This window comes from Procambarus clarkii, chromosome 8, assembly GCF_040958095.1.
Source record: "Procambarus clarkii isolate CNS0578487 chromosome 8, FALCON_Pclarkii_2.0, whole genome shotgun sequence".
Lineage (NCBI taxonomy): Eukaryota > Metazoa > Arthropoda > Malacostraca > Decapoda > Cambaridae > Procambarus > Procambarus clarkii.
Genome location: NC_091157.1, coordinates 18,833,515 through 18,849,588, shown reverse-complemented (window position 1 = coordinate 18,849,588; position 16,074 = coordinate 18,833,515). Strand labels below are relative to the sequence as shown.

The 16,074-nt window shown below is 40.8% G+C and overlaps 1 protein-coding gene across 1 annotated transcript in view; it reads right to left on the bottom strand.

Moving 5' to 3' along the window:
* Positions 1-16,074, bottom strand: part of LOC123759738 (uncharacterized) — a 423,534-nt gene that overhangs the window by 47,435 nt on the left and 360,025 nt on the right. The window contains exon 4 of the mRNA XM_069317337.1: positions 10,882-11,017. Within this exon, the coding sequence (XP_069173438.1) occupies positions 10,882-11,017 (136 nt within the window). The remainder of the gene's footprint in view (positions 1-10,881; positions 11,018-16,074) is intronic.

Here is a 16,074-nt window from a genome sequence, read left to right as displayed (position 1 = left end):
ATCCCCCCTCCCTCAATCTCTGCCACCACACACCCACCACTCACATACTCCCCTCTCCACTACTTCACACATTAATCTCTTTATTCCCATGCATTTCTGTGTTTCTACTACCAAAAACGTATCCTCCTCTGAAATAACAGGGATTTTTTTTTATCTCTCTTTAATACACACTCGACTTTTTCTCTGATGCTCTCCACTCTATTACACTCAACTCTTTCTCTCTCTATCATACTCAACTCACTGTCACACTCAATTCCCTCTGTCACACACCACTCTCTCTATCACACTAAACTCTCTGACATACTCCACTCTCTCACCAACTACTCACACCACTCGCTCTAGCCACATACACTCCACTCTCCAAACACCCGTTCACACTTTCCTTTGTTTACTGCACGTTAATCATCTTCCTCACGCCCTTCTCTTTGCCTTACTCCTCCCCGTCTCCAAGAGCGACAGACAGACAGACAGACAGACAGACAGACAGACAGACAGACAGACAGACAGACAGACAGACAGACAGACAGACAGACAGACACAGACAGACAGACACAGACAGACAGACAGACAGACAGACAGACAGACAGACAGACAGACAGACAGACAGACAGACAGACAGACAGACAGACGGCTGGGACAACAACCCATTATAAACAGACATACAGACCGACTTCCATAAACACGTAGAAACAGGGGAGTCAAGCTTAAAGATAGCAATAGCACAGAGTGGCCTGCCCTGAGTGCCAATCTCCCAGCTTAAATGAACAATGCCAGCTATGTATGTGAGTGCCAAGGTCGGTGCCGAGCCGGACTCTGGAATTGGCCAGTTCCCGGCCATAGTTGCTTCTCGTCCCTGGGTCATTTTGCTGTATTGGGTCGTTCCAGCGAATCACAGACTGAGGCTGCTTGACTGTGTTAGGCCATGTTGATATTAATTCAGTTTCCTTCTTTTGAGGGGGTGGGGTGGAGAGCAGTCACCTTTTAGCAATTGCATTTTATGTTGCAATGCCGGAGAAGAGGGATATTAAGTTTGGGTTCAAGTTGGCCTATTGTGTGCCATATTGTCTTAAATTAAGACATTTTGTTCTCTACTGTTATGGTGTACTAGTGAGACTTGGCAACAGTGTTTCATTGGTCATGAGGTATTTTGCCTAATTCTACTTTAAGCCGTTTTGTCGTGTGCACCATATTTCTTGGTTGATTTTTTTTTAATATACAGTTCCATGTATGAGTTGTGAATCTCTATTGTATCCCAGAATTCTCAAGATATAGATGGAATACTTGGCTCGTTTCTCCGCCAGTGTAGGCAGGTTAGGTTAGGTGAGGTTAGGTGAGGTGAGGTTGGGTGAGGTGAGGTTGGGTGGGGTGATGTTAGGTTAGGTTATGTTTGGTCAGGAACATTAATGGGTCTTGCCAGCTTTCATTCTTTACATGGTTGGAAGACTCCATATAACTCTGGCCGTTTACACCTGGTGCTCTAGTTTCGAGTCATTGAATAGTGCTGCACTGCAGGTAGTGAACAGCAGCTTTTGGTCCAGTCAAGCTTTAGTCCTTCAGGGTATCGAATTTAGGCCGCTAGGGATCAAGTACTATGTCGCAGTCCGTATTCATCAACCAAGGCCAAACGCTCGTTAATCCTACCGCCAAAATCGCTTGTTTAGGATTGAAAAATTGTATACGCACTATGGCATTCGAACATTTCACCAACAGAGCCTCGCTGACGATCTCTATTCGAATCGTAACTCTATCAATGCTTCACTCACGTACTTTAAGCACAAATAATCGCCGACAGAACCTAAACACCTAATTTTACTAACGGCGTTATGCATTGAACATTATTCTATAATAATAGGAATTTATATAAAAGAATAAACCTATTTTTAATGCGCAATGCGTTAAAATTGATTAATGCGTCTTTGGGGAGGGCAGACGACCGCTGCTTTAACGAGCCTGGCCTGAGGACAGCTATATGTCCTCCTCTACAAATGATAGTGGACATCGTCAGTGTTTGTGAGACCTACAAGCATCCTACGCTACATTCGTAGAAATAAAGCTTCACACATACTTTCTTCAGTATGTGAGCTGAAGAAAGCTTCAGTTCACATACTGAACTTTGTGATATTCAGCGTTATCTTAGCATCAAGATTTTTAGATCAGAAGATCTAGATCTTGTTTTTTACGACGTTCCTCTACAGATCTGTAACGGTGTTTATGTAGGAACGACGTAAATGTATAGTGCTTGGTTGCCGTTATACAACCACTCCAGTCATCTTCAGTAACTTACTATGTACTGCAGTAACCCTGTAACCCTGTCTATGAACTGCAGTAACCCTGTCTATGTACTGCAGTAACCCTGTATATGTACTGCAGTAACCCTGTCTATGTACTGCAGTAACCCTGTCTATGTACTGCAGTAACCCTGTAACCCTGTCTATGAACTGCAGTAACCCTGTCTATGTACTGCAGTAACCCTGTATATGTACTGCAGTAACCCTGTAACCCTGTCTATGTACTGCAGTAGCCCTGTAACCCAGTCTATGTAACACAAACAAGAATGTATGTTGGTTAACATTGTAAAAGAACTTCCGTTCACATTCAATATGGCTACGCTACGCCGGCGTCATACTCGGGGACCGGTAGTACACCTCAGACGTTCAACTGCCGATGAATTTTATATTAGATTTCAATCGTCATTTGGTTGATTACTCATTTTCACTAGTGTGTCAGAAGACTCAAGCTGCCGTCACTCACACGCTAATCTGAAGGCCGTATAATCATAATAAAGGCCTATACACCATCCTGTATATGCACATTTATACACATTTGGCCTTCATACAAATGCATATACTAGCCAAAACAATATACATTTATAAGAATTGGAGGTTCCCTTATCAATAAGCCATGTAACTCTATTTGTCGGAGTGAAGTTTGTTAAAACTTGAACTTGTGCAACGACCATGGAACATGGAACCTGTGGAACGACCATGAGCGGCTATTGACGGCGAAAATCGTCCAATACGTAGGAATAGTAATCAACCACTTGGACGGTCGGGAGACTGAACGCCGACCTTATATCCCAGCTTCTTGTCCCCATATCCCAGTTCCTAGTCTCCATATCCCAGGTCCTAGTGCTCATATGCCTACCAATTGTTTCAGTCATATGGAACACTTCCCCCTCATAGTTACGTTACCTCACAGCAGAGTTTGTTTATTCACACTTATCTCTGTTAGTATTAATTCCCATTTTAGCAATCCCACTTCCGAAGAATTTGAACAATGTGCAACACTTAGTTCCAGAATTACTGTTGAAGGTAAAGTTACAAAGCCTATGGTACACGTCTCTGCCACTATAGTTTGGTATGTAAGAGTATTCTGGAAATATAAATCTGGGAATCGTTGCCACGAAGATCTGGTCTGCTCCACAAGTCTTTGCTAACAGTGTCTATTATCTGACTGGTCTACGAGCCTGTGTCGCAGCAAGTCTGTGTTACAAGCCAATGGTGCAATTCTATGCCATTAGTGTGTGTTACGTGGTATAGCAACCTTGTAACAGAGTTGTAAACACTGATTATATATATATATATATACATATATATATATATATATATATATATATATATATATATATATATATATATATATGTATATATGTATATATGTATATATATATATATATATATATATATATATATATATATATATATATATATATATGTATATATATATATATATATATATATATATATATATATATATATATATATATATATATATATATATATATATATATATATGACCGAAAAAGTAAGATTAATAATTCTAACACGAATTTTCTCTATCTTTCGTACATTTCTTTTCACTGTTGGTGGTAATTAAAAAATCAATTCTCCAAAATTCATTTTTATTTCTAGTCTGACGCGACACTTGAGCGCGTTTCGTAAAATTTATTACATTTTCAAAGACTTTAGTTTACACATACACAACTGAATAGAACTTACACATCTCTGATTTGTTTATATCTACATTTGAGTGAGGTGGATGGGGTGAGGTGGCATTAATAGGGTATTAATTTCATCAACACAAGACAGAACACGAAACAATGGGTATTGAATGGAAGTGATTGTAGAAAGCCTATTGGTCCATATTTCTTGATGCTTCTATATTGGAGCGGAGTCTTGAGGTGGGTAGAATATAGTTGTGCATTAATTGGCTGTTGATTGCTGGTGTTGACTTTTTAATGTGTAGTGCCTCGCAAACGTCAAGCCGCCTGCTTTCGCTGTATCTATCGATGATTTCTGTGTTGTTTACTAGGATTTCTCTGGCGATGGTTTGGTTGTGGGAAGAGATTATATGTTCCTTAATGGAGCTCTGTTGCTTATGCATCGTTAAACGCCTAGAAAGAGATGTTGTTGTCTTGCCTATATACTGGGTTTTTTGGAGCTTACACTCCCCAAGAGGACATTTGAAGGCATAGACGACGTTGGTCTCTTTTAAAGCGTTCTGCTTTGTGTCTGGAGAGTTTCTCATGAGTAGGCTGGCCGTTTTTCTGGTTTTATAGTAAATCGTCAGTTGTATCCTCTGATTTTTGAGGATATTCAACAATTCACTTAGGGTATATTACACTAACAGTAGAAGTCTAAGAAATAAAATTAACGAATTAAATGCTCTTGTCTGCACAGAAAAAATAGATATTATTGCACTTACCGAAACGTGGATGAATGTAGAAAATAGAGAACTATTAGCTGAATATCAAATAAATGAATTTAAACTATTTCACACAGATAGATATATTAGACGAGGAGGGGGAGTAGCCATATATGTTAGGGACAATTTGAAATGTAGTCTCAAAGAGGGAATCAAAACTGAGCCACACTCAGAAACTATTTGGATAGAATTATACGAAAAAGCAAATAATATTATAATAGGAGTTATATATAGGCCACCAAATTTAGACAGAATGGAAGCAAAGCATCTATGGGATGAAATATCTAGGGCATCTAGATCTAACAGTATTTACGTCATGGGTGACTTTAATTTTAGTGGAATAAACTGGTTGAACAAAACAGGGAATAGTGAAGCAGAAGATTTTCTAGAATTAATTGACGATTTCTTACGCAACACATTAAGGAACCAACACGGGAAAATAATATTTTAGATTTAGTGTTAACTAACAGGGAAACACAAAATAATGACATCGAAATAGGGAGTGAGCTAGGGAACAGTGATCACAAAGAAATCAGATTTAGCATAGAATGGAATAAACCTGTAGGAGAAAATTCTGTTAAAGTGCCAGATTTTCATAAAGCTGATTTTAATAGCCTAAAAAATTCTTTGGGTCAAATTGATTGGAAAGTCTTGGGTATGGGGTGGGGGCCGGTCTTGGAGCGAGACATGAACCCAGCGATAGGTGACGTAAATGGGGATTTCGATGTGGATTCAATATATATATTATTTAAGAATATTCTAAACAAAGCACAGGAACGTAGTATACCATACAAATTGAATAGATCGAATACTAATGACCCAAAGTGAATAACAAAGAATTTGAAGAACCTTATAGGTAAAAAGAGAGCTTGGTACAAAAGGATTAAAAATGGGGAGGTCACTTTAGAACAGGAATTCGTACAACTGGTTAGAAATGTTAAAAAAGAGATAAGGAAAGCAAAAAGAAACTATGAAGTTCGCATAGCAGGGCAAGCAAAGACAAATCGTAAAGGGTTTTTTCAGGTATATCGTACTAAGACTAGGGAAAGGATAGGTCCATTAAAAACTGAGACAGGTCAAATAACAGATAGTGATGAAGAGATGAGTAGTATTTTTAATAAATATTTTGTATGTGTATTTACTAAAGAGGAACTTAACAATATGCCTTCAGCCGAACAAGTCTATGTGGGTGGGGACGAGGACAGGTTGACGAGTTTAGCAGTTACCAGGGAGGATGTTCATAAACAAATAGTAAAACTCAAACCAAACAAATCCCCAGGGCCGGATGAAGTGTTTGCCAGGGTGCTTAAAGAATGCAAAGAGAAGCTTTGTGACCCACTGTCAACCATATTTAATAAATCAATAGAGTCAGGCAGAGTGCCAGAGTTTTGGAAAGTTGCTAATGTGATACCAGTTTTTAAGAAAGGAGATAGATCACTTGCGTCTAACTATCGACCAATTAGCCTAACGTCTATTGTGGGAAAGTTACTCGAATCTATAATAGCAAATAAAATTCGTCTTCATCTTGAAAAACATAAATTAATAATTGAGTCGCAACATGGTTTTATAAATGGCCGTTCATGTTTAACAAATTTGTTATCTTTTTATTCTAGCATAGTTGAGGCAGTTGATAGTGGTAAGGATTGTGATGTTGTGTACCTTGACTTTAGCAAAGCTTTTGATACAGTGCCTCATGAAAGACTGATTAAAAAGATAGAGGCTCATGGTATTGGGGGTGCTATATTAAACTGGATTAGGGCATGGCTATACCAAAGGAAACAGAGAGTTAGTATAAATGGAGTCAAGTCAGAGTGGGAAAATGTTGTAAGTGGAGTGCCTCAAGGCTCTGTCCTGGGACCTCTGGTGTTTATAATATATATAAATGATTTAGATTCAGGTTTGAGTAGCAACATTGGCAAATTTGCCGATGATACGAAAATCGGTAGGGAAATTAATTCGGAGGAGGACTCACTATCACTTCTAGTTGATCTAGATAGGGTTTTGAAATGGTCAAAGGATTGGCAGATGCAGTTTAATGCTGATAAATGTAAAGTTCTGAGGTTAGGTAATGATGATAGAGTTACAAGATACGAGCTAGATGGTGTTGAGATTGCGAAGTCGGATTGCGAAAGGGATCTGGGAGTTATGATTAGTAAGAATTTAAAACAAAAGGATCAATGCATAAATGTTCGTAATAAGGCAAATCGGACACTTGGATTTATTAATCGCAGCGTTAGTAACAAGACACCTGGTGTGGTTCTCAAGCTATATCTTGCTCTAGTTAGGCCCCATTTAGATTTTGCAGTTCAGTTTTGGTCGCCATATTATAGAATGGATATAAATTCACTTGAACGTGTCCAGCGTAGGATGACTAAGTTAATTCCCCAAATTAGAAATCTTTCATATGAAGAAAGATTAACAAAGCTTAAGTTGCATTCACTGGAAAGGCGAAGAGTTAGGGGTGACATGATAGAGGTTTACAAGTGGGTGAATGGACATAACAAAGGGGGATATTAATAGGGTATTAAAAGTATCAACACAAGACAGAACACGAAACAATGGGTATAAATTGGATAAGTTTAGATTTAGGAAAGACTTGGGTAAATACTGGTTCAGTAACAGGGTTGTTGATTTGTGGAACCAATTGCCGCGTAACATTGTGGAGGTGGGGTCCCTCGATTGTTTCAAGCATGGGTTGGACATGTATATGAGTGGGATTGGGTGGTTATAAATAGGAGCTGCCTCGTATGGGCCAATAGGCCTTCTGCAGTTGCTTTTGTTCTTATGTTCTTAACACAGTTTTACTAATTCTAACGCTAAACAGCTTGTCTTATATACTCGCATTTGGGTGAGGTGATATGTTGAAACAGTTTTGTATGAGGTTAACAAACTTTTGACCAACACAAGACAGAACATGGTTCAATTGGTATAAATTGGATAAGTGAAAAGGAAGAATGGAAGTAACTGCAAAGGGTCTATTGGCCCATACTTTTTTTTTTTTGAGATATATACAAGAGTTATTACATTCTTGTACAGCCACTAGTACACGTAGCGTTTAGGGCAGGACCCTGGAATACGATCCCAGCCGCGAAGAATCGTTTTTTCATCCAAGTACACATTTTACTGTTGCGTTAAACAGAGGCTACAGTTAAGGATTTGTGCCCAGTAAATCCTCCCCGGCCAGGGTACGAACCCATGACATAGCGCTCGCGGAACGCCAGGCGAGTGTCTTACCACTACACCACGGAGACTTCCTCATGATGCTTCTATATTGATACGGAGTCTGGAAGTGGGTAAAATATAGTTGTGCATTAATTGGCTGTTGATTGCTGGTGTTGAAGTTTTGATGTGTAGTGCCTCGCAGATGTGAAGCCGCTGTATCTATCGATGATAGATACAGCGATAGCAGGCGGTGTAAAGTATGCAACTGGTGCTCCAAGATTGAGGTCCTCCAAGTACGTAGATGCGGCGACGTTAGTGTATCTGGGAATAGTAGCTGGTTCTCAAGAAGCCAGAAACGAATTTTGAATCGTCCAGCTGATAGTGTTGCCAGAGGCGCGAGTGGTGTCCCCGCCGGTCTGACATATGGAGCCGAGATATATTTTTCTTCAGTAAATTTGTTATCTTACCTATGTGTTTAAGTGAGCCTCCATTGTCTTGGGCTATCTTGAGTGAAACCGTTGATATCACCTTGCACTGCTCATAAGATTGCCTCCTTAAATTAAAATAACTAATGAGACCACTGACGTGTTGCTGGGACACGAGTACAAACACCCAGCTGGGGACCAGATATCAAAGAGAGAGGGTCCCAGTGTCAAGACGGGCAGGTTCAGGTGTATCACGGGTAGACTTGAATCTCTCCACTCGCTAGGGGTATATATAAGGCCAGCTCTTAGTTGACAACCTGCTCTCCTGGACCAAAAACTGTCTCATAAACAGAGAAGCAAGAGTAAAACTTCATGGCACAGTCTCTGAGTACAAAAGACATGAAAATGGTACACCGCAAGGAGGTATTCTTAGCCCTCTTCTCTTCAACTGTTTAATGGAAAGAATAATGAGGTTGAAACTCCCACATCACTGCAGGCTGCTAAACTACGCGGACGACTTTGTCATCATCATAAAAGGAAGGGATGCGGCGCGCCTTGCACCCAAATGCTTAGACTGCATCAGTAAAGAGGCAAAACAGATTGGGATCAAACTCAACCCCTCAAAGTCAAAGGCCATGCCCATAAAAATAGCGAAGCCCAACATCCAACTCACAGTACAGGGTCAACCAATAGAATGGGTCGACACCTATCAGTATCTAGGAATCATCCTGGACACACATGAATTTTAATGCTGAGGTCACATACTTGAGAGAGCGAACTGCGGCCCGGACGGCAATCCTCAGGTCGCTAACCTCCCTTTCTGGAGGAGCCAATCTGCAAGTCCTTCGCACATACTATGTACAGGCAGTCAGATCAGTGATCGATTATGCCGCACCTGCACTCACAAATCTATCACACCAACAGTGGAAAAAGCTTGAAGTTGCCCAAAACAATGCTATGAGAGCTGCACTGGGAGCCCCCATGTGGACCAGGCTTGAAACTCTTAGACTGGAGACGGGTTTGCCCTCTCTACAAGAAAGAATATCACAAAGGACAGCTACAATTATCAGTAAGATAATTATTTCTTCTGATCCAATCCCAGTACGGCAGGCCTTGGTGGTTGGACTAGGCCAAAACAATGGAAACTCTTGGGTTGGAAGAGCAGGAAAAGTCCTAAACAGACTACATTTAAAAACATGATTCTTGATAGAGAGGGTGATCATCCACACCCAAATTACACTCCTTCCGCGCCGTGGGAAGAGCCTACTTTCAAAATAGTAATAGAAAGTCTCCCAATGAAAAAGGCTGCCTATGATCCGACAATCCTAAGGCGCATAATAGAAGAGCAAATGTATAGCATAGCAGTAGCAGGAGCCACCCACATCTTCACAGACGGATCGGTGGACACAGAAAATGAGAGTGCTGGCGCTGCTCTTTGCACGACCAGCGTTCAGGCATATTGGAGACTGGGAGGACTAGTATCATCAACCCAAACTGAGCTGTTTGCCATACAACAGGCATTCGCATATGTGATTGCACAAAACACTCAAAATGCAATCATACACACAGACTCAAAAGCTGCACTTCAAATACTAGGACAAAAACAGTGGAAAGATAATGTGGAAATAATTACCACCATTTTGTATCAAGGAGCAGTCGCTAAAGGCAAAGGCCTCAACATGACTTTAAACTGGATCCCATCCCATATTGGAATCCCATTAAATGAAAAAGCTGATGAAATTGCTAAATTGGCAACTCGTCATCCAGTGATACATAAAACAATTCAACCCAGCCTAGAGAACATAAAAAACATCATCACCAAAAAACTCTCACATCTCAACAAAGCCTACCTGCACCAGAGAATAGCTGAAGGTTCGCCCTCTGCAACATGGTATCTTCAGGCAACCAAATTAGAAAGGTTAAATATCCCAAAAGGAATCCACAGGGAAATAGCAGTTAGGCTATATAGACTACGTCTAGGTTATAGATGCAACTGGGAGATTGGTGAACCCCGACAGAGAGAGTGCATCTTCTGCCAAACTGTCACAGAAAAGCCATTACTTCACTATCTTCTGGAATGTGAAGCAACCAATGACCTTAGAAGAGCTTTAAGAGTTCCTGAATCATGCAGTGGCCACCCTGAAGCCATCAACACAGCCACTCTCCTGGTCAACAAAGGTGTCCAGCAGCTGGACACCCTCATAAAGACTGTGAAGCAGTATCCTCCCCCACGATAACAGCCTGATGGTTAAATGCAACCTCAGAATACTGAGAAAAAAAAATTGTACCACTTACGGGCTATTCATGCCCGTGCCACCTCTTGGGTGGCTTAATCTTTATCAATCAATCTTTGACTGGGGGTGCACCAGGGCGAGCGGTGGCGCTTGGTACTGAGGAGCGAAGACCCGTGGGACGACCACAACCATAGGTAGGAGAGGGGGTGAGCCCTGACACTCGCTATCATGCTTTCTACAGGTCTTCCACCATATATCTTTATCTAGTCTCGTAATTCCCCTAGTTAGCCTTCCATTATACCATCTTTTCCCGTCCATACTCACCTCCCCCCCTCCTTCTATTCCTAATCACTCACCTATAACATTCATGACCTTGGTCTCGACGGCTGTCCTGAAGGAGGGACCCTCACCCATCACCTCACACTTGAAGACCCCTGAAGTGTCTTCGGACACGTTCTTGAGTACAACTGACTCCCGTGTCGACTCCTCCTCCTGGTGAGACAGAGAGAGAGTGAGAGTGAGACAGAATGAGAGATAGAATATCTAAATTGTTGACAAGCAATCATTTGCCTTACCTGTTAAATATATTCATTCAATTTCGGCATATAAATACATGACATGAAACCAAGCAAAATATTGGGAACAAAATAATAATACCGATATTGAGTGTATTCAAAACGCTAAACATAATTTTCGATCTCATGAAGCGATCCTCGCAAGCAATGGAAAAGATCAGTTCTCGTTATCTAACAATATATAAGATTCTGAGTATTTTCTTAACTTATTGGTTGATTATAGGGGTGTAGTCGACTCAAGTGCGTCGATATGTGATGGGTTATAGGAAGTGTCGTCGCCTCAAAGAAGGATTATAGGAAGTGTCGTCGCCTCAGTGGAGGATTATAGGGAGTGTCGTCGCCTCAGTGGAGGATTATAGGGAGTGTCATCGCCTCAGTGGAGGATTATAGGGAGTGTCGTCGCCTCAGTGGAGGATTATATGGAGTGTCGTCGCCTCAAAGAAGGATTATAGGAAGTGTCGTCGCCTCAGTGGAGGATTATAGGGAGTGTCGTCGCCTCAGTGGAGGATTATAGGGAGTGTCGTCGCCTCAGTGGAGGATTATAGGGAGTGTCGTCGCCACAGTGGAGATTTATAGGGAGTGTCGTCGCCTCAGTGGAGGATTATAGGGAGTGTCATCGCCTCAATGGAGAATTATAGGGAGTGTCGTCGCCTCAGTGGAGGATTATAGGGAGTGTCATCGCCTCAGTGGAGGATTATAGGGAGTGTCGTCGCCTCAGTGGAGGATTATAGGGAGTGTCGTCGTCTCAGTGAACAACCCGGCCTCCTAACAGAACGTCGCATTATGACGTACACTCTACCTACGGCCAAAAACGGTCGTACAAGAAAATGGTTGCTAGCGGCTGGAGGAATTGTCACACACTGTCCCGTTTTCTGTTTTAGATCCTCTGGTTGGTTGGGAGAAGGGCACTTTAGTACGTCAGGTTCTAGACGATGGTAAAGCTTAGGAGAACGATCTGTAGTGGGCGAGCAGCTCTCTGCGTCAACACTGAGAAGTACCTAAGGTATAAGAAGCTTGGTTGTAGTTTAATGCAGTTGTAGAGTAGCATGGTTGTGGGGCAGCAGCGTTGTATCTTAATAGGATTTAGAGCTACATGGGTGTAAGGCAGCATGGATGTAAGACAATATGGTTGTAAGACAATATGGTTGTAAGAAGCATGGTTGTAAGACAGCATGGTTGTAAGTCTGCATGCTTGTAAGGCAGCATGGTTGTAAGGCAGCATGGTTGTAAGACAGCATGGTTGCCAGCCAGCATGGTAGTAGGACAGCATGGGGGCCAGCCAGCATACTTGTAAGACAACATGGTTGTAAGACAGCAAGGTTTTAAGACAGCATGGTTGTAAAACAGCATGGTTGTAAGGCAGCAGGTTTGTAAGACAGCATGGATGTAAGACATCATGGTTGGCAAGACAGCATGGTTATACACAGCATTGTTGAAATACAGCATGATTGTAAGACATCATGGATGGCAAGACCGCATAGTTGTAAGACAGCATGGTAGCCAGCCAGCATGGATGTAAGACAGCATGGTTGCAGGACAGCATGGTTGTAAGAAAGTATGGTTGAAAGATAGCATGGTTATAAGAAAACATGGTAATAAGACAGCATGGTTGTAAGACAGCATGGTTGTAAGACAGCATGGTTGCAGGACAGCATGGTTGTAAGAAAGTATGGTTGAAAGATAGCATGGTTATAAGAAAACATGGTAATAAGACAGCATGGTTGTAAGACAGCATGGTTGTAAGACAGCATGGTTATAAGACTGCTTGGTTATAAGACAGGAGAAGACAGCATGGTTGTAAGACTTCTTGCTTATACGACAGCATGGTTATAAGATATGGTTGTAGGACAGCATGGTTGTAAGACCGCATAGTTATAAGACAGCATAGTTATAACACAGCTTGGTTATAAGACAGCATTGTTATAAGACCACTTAGTTATAAGACGGCAAGGTTATAAGACAGGAGAAGACAGCATGGTTGTAAGAGAGCATGTTTGTAAGACAGCATGGTTGTAAGACTTCTTGGTTACAAGACAGCTTGGTTATAAGACAGCATGGCTATAGGACAGCATGGTTTTACGACAGAATGGATGTAAGAAAGCATGATAGCAGTAGGGGAAAAGGTGACTACGAGGGTCCCGTCCATTTCTGAGATGGATGACAGATTACTGTGTGTCTGTTTTAGTTCTTGTAACACAATGTAACGCAAGGTGGAAATCATCTTTCTGCTGTCCAAAATATCTTTTTAAATGTAAAGTATGTTTTAGACGATCTCCTTTACATCTACAGTTAAAAGTAAAAAAATTCTTGACAACTAAAATTAAGTTTGTTTTCACTAATTTTTTTGTTTTCATGGTAGGAGATGTAAAAGAGATCGTCTAAGACATACCTTCTATTTTAAGTAGATATTTTGGACAGCAGAAAGATGACTTCCATATTACATTACACTATGTTACAAGAATAACACAAATATTATTTGGTGACTGTTATATGGAAGATGTACTAAAACAGATTTCTACTTTAAAGTAAAATGATATTTTGGATAAGAGAAATGCATGTTTCCTTGTTACGTTACGATGTGATATAATATGTTACAAGGAATAAAATGCACAGTAGCATTGCTTTGGATGTGATATAATTATAATGAAGACTGACTTCTACTTTAAAATGGTATTTATACAAATAGGTAATGTTTACCTGTAGGTTATGTTGCGTTACAAGACATAAAACACACAGTAACAATGATTTATGTGGGTTATAATACTAATGAAGTCTTCCTACGATGGTTGTTACTCATAAAAACACGTTATTTGATAAAAGAACAATGTTTTTCATGTTCTGTTACGTTACGTTACACTATGTTACAAGAATAACACTAATATTATTTGGTGACTGTTATACTGAAGACGGACTAAACAGGTTTTTACTTTAAAAATGGTATTTGGACTCAGAAGTTGGTGTTTCCCTGTTACGTTACGTTATGTTACAAGAATAACACTAATATTATTTGGTGACTGTTATAATGAAGACAGTCTAAAACAGACTTTTACTTTTACTAATGTTATTTGGACAACAGAAAGATAGTTTCCATGTTACCTCATATTACTTTATGTTACCAGGAATGATCATAATGTTCAGTTGTTTCAAGGACATGAGAACGCGTGCAGAGTTTGGTCCTGTCTGTTCAGTATTTAGAGTTGTGTGCTGACAGTTTGACGTGTCCCAACCTTAGTCTAGTTATTGTTTTATCAATTTCTCTGCTTTGATGTATATATAAGAAATATTGAGAAAATTCGTGTTAGAATTATTAATCTTACTTTTTCGGTCAGCTTCCGGGAAACCAAAGTCTTTGGGTTCCGGGGGAAGTATGGTTGCAAAGCTTTGATATATCTGATGTGTTTCAAAGTCTCCAGTTTCGTTATGGGTTTAGGGTTTGAAGGCGCGCATGGCGTTTTCCATTTCATTATAAAATCTTGGGTGTTGGTAACTTTGAAGCCTCATTTACGTGGAACATGAGGAAATGGGCGGTGAGAAATGCAAGAAGCGTTGTGCATCGCTTTGACCAGCTGACTTACACCTGATTTGAGGCTTGCTGTTTTCTCTATGTTGACTAATCTCCTAAAAATCATAGTGCTAACACACTCTGAGTAACTGATGAGAATTTGTAAGTGGGGATCATTTCTGCCTCTTATTGCTCATAGATATTGGATGATGTAAAGTATTTATATGGAACATGACTCCCTCCTATTCAGTCCTTTTTAAAAACTATATACACTATCCATAGGTTTTGCCTTCTCTCACAATATAGATGATGGATGGTGGAAGTATTTTTTAAACTAAAAAGAGCTCCTATGGTGTAAACATGAGAACGAAATGGTTGTGAGTTGTGTGTGTTTGTGATGAGTTGCGAGTTGTGTGTTGTGAGTTGTTTGTATTGTGAGATGTGGTTGTGACTGTTGTGAGTTGTGTTTGTGTGTTGTGATTGTGAGATGTAATTGTGAGTTGTGACTGTTGGGTATGTTGTGAGATGTAATTGTGAGTTGTGACTGTTGGGTATGTTGTGAGCTGTGTTTGTGTGTTGTAATTGTGGGATGTGGTTGTGAGTTGCGAAAGTTGTGTCTGTTGTGTGTTGTGATTGTGAGATGTGGTTGTGAGTAGTGACTGTTGTGAGTTGTGCTTGTGAGTTGTGTCTGTGAGATGTGGTTGTGAGGTGTGAATTGTGTTGAGATTGATCTGTTAAGGGTGTGGGACAGGTGGTGGAGGGTGGCGGGGGGGGGGTATTTCTTTTGTGAAAATTAAAATTAAGTTTGTACCTCTCTTTAATGATTAACAAAGTAATGTTTCTATCGAAGCTTACTACATACAAAATGCAACTGTTAAAACTACTATGATCTACTCTGGAGTGGGTATGAGGTGCATAATAAATTCCTTGCCCCGCTCTGAGAGGAGCGCGCGGGAGAGGTGAGGCGCATGGTACATAATCCCCCACCCACCCGGGGGCGACTCGATAACACTCATCCGTCACAGTCAACCGTCATCCATCTGTCATCCATCTCCACTGATTGAGTGGGGGAGCCTCTATATAATCTAGCTTCAAGAGGAGGCGAGTTAACCAGAAAACGTCATCCAGCTTTCACACGTTTGCCATGCGATTAATCTCACTCATCCATCTGTCAACCATCTCAGCGAAGGAGGGGACACCACATATTCATCCATTAAGAAGCCTTGGGATGACCGGAAACCCCACTCGGTTTTTTTTTTTTTGAGATATATACAAGAGTTGTTACATTCTTGTACAGCCACTAGTACGCGTAGCGTTTAGGGCAAGTCCTTAATCCTAAGGTCCCTGGAATACGATCCCCTGCCGCGAAGAACCGTTTTTTCATCCAAGTACACATTTTACTGTTGCGTTAAACAGAGGCTACAGTTAAGGAATTGCGCCCAGTAAATCCTCCCCGGCCAGGATACGAACCC